The sequence below is a fragment of the Gastrolobium bilobum genome, unplaced genomic scaffold (assembly GCF_033153095.1).
Source record: "Gastrolobium bilobum isolate Gb01-03AN ecotype WA unplaced genomic scaffold, APGP_CSIRO_Gbil_v1 utg322113, whole genome shotgun sequence".
Lineage (NCBI taxonomy): Eukaryota > Viridiplantae > Streptophyta > Magnoliopsida > Fabales > Fabaceae > Gastrolobium > Gastrolobium bilobum.
This window is the reverse complement of record NW_026898184.1, coordinates 1-8,319: the sequence shown is the minus strand read 5'-3', so window position 1 is coordinate 8,319 and position 8,319 is coordinate 1. Positions and strand designations below refer to the sequence as shown.

At 40.3% G+C, this 8,319-nt stretch overlaps 1 protein-coding gene across 1 annotated transcript; it reads left to right on the top strand.

The window, feature by feature from the left end:
* Positions 1–294: 294 nt before the first annotated feature.
* LOC133313644 (uncharacterized) lies at positions 295–1,867 on the top strand. Its single transcript, XM_061515039.1, has 2 exons — positions 295–1,378; positions 1,482–1,867. The coding sequence occupies exons 1-2, from the start codon at positions 295–297 to the stop codon at positions 1,865–1,867; spliced, it is 1,470 nt and encodes a 489-aa protein (XP_061371023.1).
* The last annotated feature ends 6,452 nt before the right edge of the window (positions 1,868–8,319 follow it).

The window sequence follows — 8,319 nt, the reverse complement described above, 5'->3', positions numbered from 1 at the left end:
TCCAACTCAACCAATTCTTAAACCATTTCCTCAAATGGAAATGTTTGGAAAATTGCGTAGATTCAATCCTAAGTGGTATGAAGAATTTGGTTCTTGGTTGGATTATAGTGTATCACGAGATACATGTTTTTGCTTGTATTGTTATCTATTTGATATGGAGGTTGGAGGTAGTGGTTCGACGAAGGAAGCATTTGTTAGTGTGGGGTTCAAAAATTGGCAGAAGAAAGATAGAATCAAAGTTCATGTTGGAGGTCATAAGAGTGTTCACAATGTTATCAAGCTTGTCAAGATTTGATGAAGCAAAAGCAACATATTGATATTGCCTTTTCAAATATTTATGAACAACAAAGAATTGATTATCGTATTCGTCTGAAAGCTTCTTTAGATTGTGCTAGATACTTATTATCAAATGGTCAGCCTTTTCGGGGGCATGATGAATCTGAAAGTTCAAATCAACAAGGTTTATTTCTTGAAACTCTAAAGTTTTATACTAAGCCAAATAAGGAGATGAGTCATGTGGTCTTGCAAAATGCCCCCGATAATCACAAAATGACTTCACCAAAAATTCAGAAAGATCTTGCTCAAGCTTGTGCTGATTTGACAGTTAAAGCAATAATTAGTTATCTCGGCGATGATTACTTTTCTTTGCTAGTTGATGAAGCTCATGATGTTGCAATTAAAGAACAAATGGCAGTTGTACTTCGGTATGTAAACAAAAAAGGGTCCATTGTTGAATGTTTTATTGGCATAATTCACGTTGCAGATACTACTGCACAATCACTAAAAGATGCGATTGATGGGTTGTTTTCTAAACTCGGTTTAAGTTTGTCTAAATGTCGCGGTCAAGGCTATGATGGTGCTAGTAATATGTGGGGTGAATTCAAAGGGCTTAAGAGTTTGATTTTGGCAGACAACAAATCTGCATTCTACATTCATTATTTTGCTCATCAGTTACAATTGGCACTTGTGAAGGTTGAAAAACATTATAAGAAGATTCAAGAATTTTTTGACATGCTTCAAAAGATGGCTACCGTTGTGGGGGGTTCATGCAAGCGGAAAGAAATTCTTCTAGTGAATCAATATGAGCAAATAGTTGAAAGAATTGCTCGCGGTGAAATACTAACTGGAAAAGGTTTGAATCAAGAGACAACCTTAAAGCGACCTGGAGACACTCGTTGGGGTTCTCATTTTGGTACAGTTACAAGTGTTATCTTATTATTTTCTCCAATAATTTCCTTGATGAAAATTATTGAAGATGAGCCTAAGAATGATGCTGCAAGAACTGATGCAGGTTGCATTTTGTATGCTATGGAGGATTTTGAGTTTGCATTCTTGTTGCATCTTATGAAACTTATCTTGGAAGTCTCGCTTACAAGAGGTGAGAGATAATGGTTTTGATGAATTGCTTCAAGAAACGAACATATTTGCCAATAAATATGATATTGACATTCAAAATATGGAAGATATTTATTGTCTTAAAGGGAGATCAAGACGGAGATTGGAATCATTCACATTCTTGCACTACTTTAAGGTGGAGTTATTTAATAGAGTGATAGATACTCAAGTTCAAGAGTTGGGTGATCGATTTGATAATGTCAATACCAGGTTGCTTGAGTGTTTGAGTTGTCTTGATCCTCGTGATTCATTTGCTACTTTTAACAAAGAAGAGTTGATTGAGTTTGCTAGATTTTATCCTTTGGAGTTTGATGAGCTTGCAGATATTCCTTTTCTTTCTTCAAGTCTGAGTAATTTTATTGTTGATGTAAGAGCTGATTCTGATTTTATCAATTTGAAAAGAATTTCTGAACTTACTTTGAAGATGGTTGAGAAGAGAAAGGATATTGTTTATCCATTGTCTATTTATTGATAAAGTTGGCACTCCTTCTACCATTAGCAACTGCGAAAAGCCTAATCTGGTGAGCACGATGAATCTGAACCTGGAGAACCTGACAATGGGTGACCAGAACGCTGCTGTGCAGGCCCTGACTCAAAAAATGCTTCAATAGAAGCAAATGGGCAGAGACACTGGGATGGAATCCACCCTAACCAGAATGCACAGATCATCAGAGGGCACGTGGAACCTGGTGCATACAGAAGAAAATATAGTAGGGTGAAGTATAATAACAGCCCCTTCATGGGGGAGATTTTGAATGCTCCATTCTCAAAAGATTTTGATTCAGCGCGATTGCCGAAATATGATGGAAGGCAAGACCCACTGGTCCACATCGATGCTTTTGATACGGACATGTATATCCGAGAGATAGATGAGCCCCTCATATCTCGGATATTTTCCATAACTCTGACTAGGGCTGCGCAGGCATGGTTCTCTACCTTACCTGCCAACTCCATTGGGTCCTTTGAGGAATTTGGGGAGAAGTTTCTCTTAAATTTTGCGACAAGCAAGAAACATCCCAAATCCGAGTTTGCACTTGAAAAGATACGTCAACAACCCGAAGAAACTCTCCAGAAACCGAGTTTACAAGAGAATGTCCACGTACATTGATGAATCAAAGCGATGATGTGGATACAACGTACATTTGATGATTCCACGTCAACAACGTTTTGATGATAACAAAGAGGAATGATTCAAAGACGAAGCAATATCCAAAAAGCAAATGTGAAAGCATGTACCAAGTCTCAAGCATCAATCCAAGTCCAGAATCTCAAATGGTATACCTATTTAGGACTTAGGATAAAAATGTAAAGATGTATAGATACAAAGCATTGCATGAGCTCAAGGTCATTCATCAATCATATATTTCAAAAGCATGCATCCTTAAAAGAAAAGTCAAGACAAATGGTTTCATATGTACAATATTGGTTCAAAGAAGTACCTCGAACTCGCAAATGGAGATTGCAAATGCGCAATTTGAAGAAGGTAAAAGAATTAGCCCGAGAAGGAGGAGGAGCCCGATCCCAAAAGAAAAAGAGCGAAGTGGTAATAAGAAGAAAGACTCTAGAACCAGAATCCCGGATGGCCGAGACTGGATTGGAAGATACAAGAAATACACACCGTTGAATGCCTCATGCTCTCAAATCTGGAAGGAAGTGGCAATGACAGATATGAAGAAAGTAGAAAGACCTCGACCCATATTCGACAGAGGAGGTTTGGATAAGTCCAAGTACTGTGCTTTCCATGATGGACCGGGTCACACCATTGATCAAGGCTGGGATCTCCGAGATGCTGTGGAGAAATTTGTTAGAGATGGAAGATTACGCCAGTACGTGATCAAAACCCAGGGTTCCAAAAATAAAAAAAGGAAGTGTGGAAACCGAAAGAGAAGTAAAAGCCTGGTCCCTGAAAAGAAAAATAAGGATGAAAGGAACCAGAAAGATGATTCCAACCATGATGAATTCCCGGAAGTGGAATTTGACTGTAATGTAATTAGTGGAGCCTTTGGAGGAGGAGGAGGAGACACTGTAAGTGCCAGACGAAAGTATTTGAAAGAGGTCATTTCTATCCGGGATCGTCCAGGATTGTCCCAAATTCAAGGAAGAACTTAGCAAACCAGACCCTCCTCTGTTGTATTTCACAAAGGAAGACATGCATGGTGTTTTGTCGGGACATGTCGACGGATTAGTCATCGTTGGAACCTTGGTAAATTGCCGAGTTAAGAAGATTTTCGTCGATGCAGGAAGTAGTGCCGACATTATACTGTGGGATTCTTTCAAAAAGATGAACCTTGATGAGGAGGACCTCAAACCTTGCAAAACAACCTTGATAGCTTTTAACGGAGAGCATACACCTCCTAAAGGCTATATAGACCTCAGGTTGACCCTGGGAACAAAGGAAGCATTCAAATCAGAACGGGTCAGATTCATAGTGGCCGATTTCCCATCAGAATATAATATAATTCTGGGGAGACCAACCATACACTAATGGGACATGCTGGTCTCTACAAAACCAGAAGATAAAGATCATAAGCAGCAAGAATGAAATAATCACTGTTTGTGGAGATCAAAAAGAATCCAGAGGGTGCTACTTTGACCCTGTCAAGGAGAACGAAGGCGGACATTTGAGTCCTCCTCGGATCCATCCCGGGGACAAACTCGTCAGGAAGAAAATTCCTCACCATTCAAGGAAGCCTGTTAATGTGGTTGAGAGAAGAAGTAATCCCGAGGCCTGAGCTCGATGGGGAATTAGAAAACCTCGTACCTGGGGAAGAACCTGGTCAATTTAACCGAATTGATAAGACCATAAATCCTCAAGTCAAAGAAAAGTTAGCCGGGTTCCTCAAGAGTAACACATATGTATTTGCCTGGAAATCATCAGAAATCCCAGGCATAGATCCCGCCTTCTGCTGCCACAAGTTGGCAGTTTACCCCGGATCCACATCGGTCTCTCAAAAGAAAAGGAAATTGGGACCAGAAAGGAAACAAGTCCTGGAGGAACACGTGAAGGAGTTGCTGGATGCCGTGTTCATTCAGGAAATACAGTACACAACATGGCTTGCGAACGTTGTGATGGTGAAAAAACCAAACGGGAAATGGAGAGTCTGTACTGATTATACGGACTTGAATAAGGTCTGCCCAAAAGACTCCTACCCTATGCCTAACATAGACAAGATGGTAGAGAATTCGGTTGGATTTTGATTATTGTCTTTCATGGATGCCTACTCTGGTTACAACCAGATTCCAATGTACCCAGGGGATCAAGAAAAAACCGTCTTTATTGCTGAAAAGGCCAATTACTGCTACAACGTGATGCCATTTGGGCTTAAAAACTCAGGGGTAACTTATCAAAGGATGATGAATAAGGTGTTTGAAGATCAGCTGGGAAAAAATGTAAAAGTATATATTGATGATATGATTGTGAAGTCATTTGATATGACAAATCAAGTCCAGGATCTTGAGCAGACTTTTCAGAAGCTCAGGAAGTATCGCATTCGTCTAAACCCAGTAAAATGTGTGTTTGGAGTCCCAACTAGGAAGTTCTTGGGTTTCATGTTAACCCATAAAGGAATTGAAGCAAACCCTGACAAGTGCAAAGCAGTACTTGATATGAAGGTACCCCAAAATAAAAAAGAGGTTCAACAGTTAACTGGTAGATTGGCTGCATTAACCCGGTTCTTACCAAAGTCTGATGAGAATGCCCTCCCATTCTTTAAATTATTAAAGAAGGAAGCAATGGAAGGCTGAAATCCGGAATGTCAAGCTGCGTTCGAAAAGGTGAAGAAATGCTTGGCAACCCCACCAGTGCTGTCAAAGCCAGAACCAGGAGATACTCTGATCCTGTATCTGGCTGTGGGGGAGGAGGCAATAAGTGATGTCCTGATCAAGGAAACCGATAAAGGCCAAGAGCCGATTTATTTCAAAAGCTAGAAAGAGTGGCCTTCGCTTTGCTGATCAAGGGCAGAAGATTGCGGCTATATTTTTAAGGACATCAGATAATAGTCCAGACTAATCAGCCTATACGGCAGGTGTTGCACCAGCCGGACCTGGAAGGAAGGATGACTAACTGGGAAATTGAGCTCAGTGAGTATGACATAACATATGAAAGTCGAAAGGCCATCAAATCGCAAGTTTTGGCCGACTTCATAATGGAACTAACACCGGTGAACCTGGAACATAAGGAATCTGGGGATACCTGGAAGGTCTATGTAGATGGATCCTCCAATGATAAAGGAAGTGGAGCTGGAATCATACTCGAAAGTCTAGAAGGAGTGACAATAGAACACTCCTTGAACTTGGGCTTCCCAACTTCAAACAATCAAGCAGAGTATGATGCTTTGATAGCCGGATTAGTGCAAGCTAAAGAACACGGAGCCAAGAAGGTAAAAATCTTCAATGACTCATAACTGGTGACTTCGCAGATAGAAGGAAAGTATCAGGCCAAAGGCCCTCTATTGGTGAAATACCTGAACAAGGTGCAAGAAATAATGGCGGACTTCGATGAAGTGCAAGTTACTCACATTCCTCGAGGGGAAAACTGCCGAGCTGATATCTTGTCTAAGTTGGTAAGTACCAAAAATCCAGGTAACCACAGAACCGTGGTACAACAAAGCATAACTATGCCGAGTTGCGTGATGATCATCACCTCGGCAAATGACTGGAGGAAACCCATAGTGGCATACCTTGAGAAAGGAACATTGTCAGAGGATCGACTGGAATCCTGGAAGCTGGTCCGAGATGCGGCGCAATACACAATTGTGAACGATCAGTTGTTTAGAAAGGGGTTGCATATCCCCATGCTGAAATATTTGAACTCAGAAGAAGCAGAATATGTGCTGGCCGAGATACATGAAGGAATCAATGGCCATCATATGGGGAGCAAAGCTTTGGCTAGAAAGGCCCTCCGAGCTGGTTCCTACTGGCCGACTATGGAGGCAGACTCTAAAGAACATGTCAAGAGATGCGACAGTTGCCAGAAGCATGCTAAGCTAATTCTTTCGCCACCAGAAGAACAGAAATATATCTCAGCTCTATGGCCCTTTTTCAAATGGGGAATGGACTTGCTGGGACCTTTCAAAGCTGCTGAAGGACAATTAAAGTGGTTGATTGTAGCTGTGGATTACTTCACAGGTGGATAGAAACAGAACCAGTCACCACAATCACGTCGGCTAGAGTACAAAGGTTCTTTGAACGGAATATTGTCTCCAGATTTGGAATACCAGCCGAGGTGGTAACTGATAATGGAACACAATTTGCTGATAAAAGGTTCCAACAATTGATGAAAGACTTACAAGTCAAACATCGCTTCGCATCTGTGGAGCACCCACATTCGAATGGGCAAGCTGAAGCAGCAAACAAGGTAATTGTGGACGGTCTCAAAAAATGGATGTTCGACGCCAAAGAAAGCTAGGTTCAGCAGCTATACTTTGTCCTTTGGGGATACAGAACGAGTACCCAAACTATATCGGGGGAAACCCCTTTTCGACTGGCATATGGTTGCGAAGCCATGATCCCGGTGGAAATTGGAGAACCCTCCTGGAGGAGGCTGAATAGTATCAAACAAGGCGAGCAACAAAACAACAAACTACTCATTGTTGAGTTAGATCTTGTTGACGAAGCCAGAGTTACAGCTCACTGCCGGGATATGATGGCCAAACAACAGATAGCAGTCAGATATAACAAAAAAGTGAGGCCAAGAGTCTTTGAGAAAAATGACTTGGTACTAAGGAGGGAAGATATTGGCAATAAAAATGCCAGAGACGGAAAGCTAGCTGCAAACTGGGAAGGTCCATACCGAGTTAAAGAGAAGCTCGGAAAAGGAGCTTATGTCCAGAAACAATAGAAGGCAAAGGAATTAAGAGAACCTGGAATGCGGATAAGATAAAGATATATTACAGCTAAATCCGGGATCCACCTTCTGAGTTTTGCAATATTTCAATTCAGTTGAAGTTTTCTTAGACGAAGTATTTTCCTATTTTAGGGATTTAACTAAAGCCGAATATACCGGCAAATTCATGTAGTTAACAATTTGATATCAATAAATGAGGAAATTTTCTTTTAAAGATTTATCCTTATCTATTTTTGATGCATCAATACCAAATCTGAGGTACAAATGCAATTTGTCATGGTGACTCTGATCAAGTCTAAATGCTCCTTATTTTGGTCTAAGCACCAAGGGGGACAGGTGATAGTATTGTCTTTACCTTAGATAAAATTGGATTACAAAATTCAATTTATAACAAATGGTTAAGTCTATAAAGACAAGACCCATTATTAATACAGACTTACCAAAACGGTTAACTCAAAACAAACATGCGTTATGGAAAATGACAAAAAGCAAAATCCGTACAATGTTTTGACCTTGGCTAGCTCAAGAACATAAAGCTCGTAAAATGAACGGGTTTAGAAAATGAAATTTATCTGAGTTGTAAAAATCGCCATTGAGAATTGGATAAAACTCGGATAAAACTTAACGTGGAACTCGTAAAAGGCACGGGTTAAGAAAGTAAAATCTACCCAAGTTGTAACTCGTATAGCATGGGAGCAACTCGGAAAAGGTTTGAAATACGTGAAAATTGTATAAAAGTTATGAACTCATATGACAAAGGAACAAGCCCATTTGTCTAAAAGCAAAGACGTACTAAATCTTTAGAAGTATTCAATGAATGCTTCAGGTGAACACAACAGTCTATGAAAATCAAATACCTAGATAAATGCATCTACGGTAAATTCGAAAAGTATGAAATGCGAGACGTAAAATCATAAAGCAGAATATGAGATTGTAAAAAAGGCTCAAAGAGCAAATTAAAGCCGAGGTAAAACCTGCAATATTCATTACAAATCAAAAAGGGGCTTCAAAAGCCCTAAATAAAACTAAAAATTACAAAGGTAACCGGCATCCCAGACCTTCATTGAGTTGTGGCGACA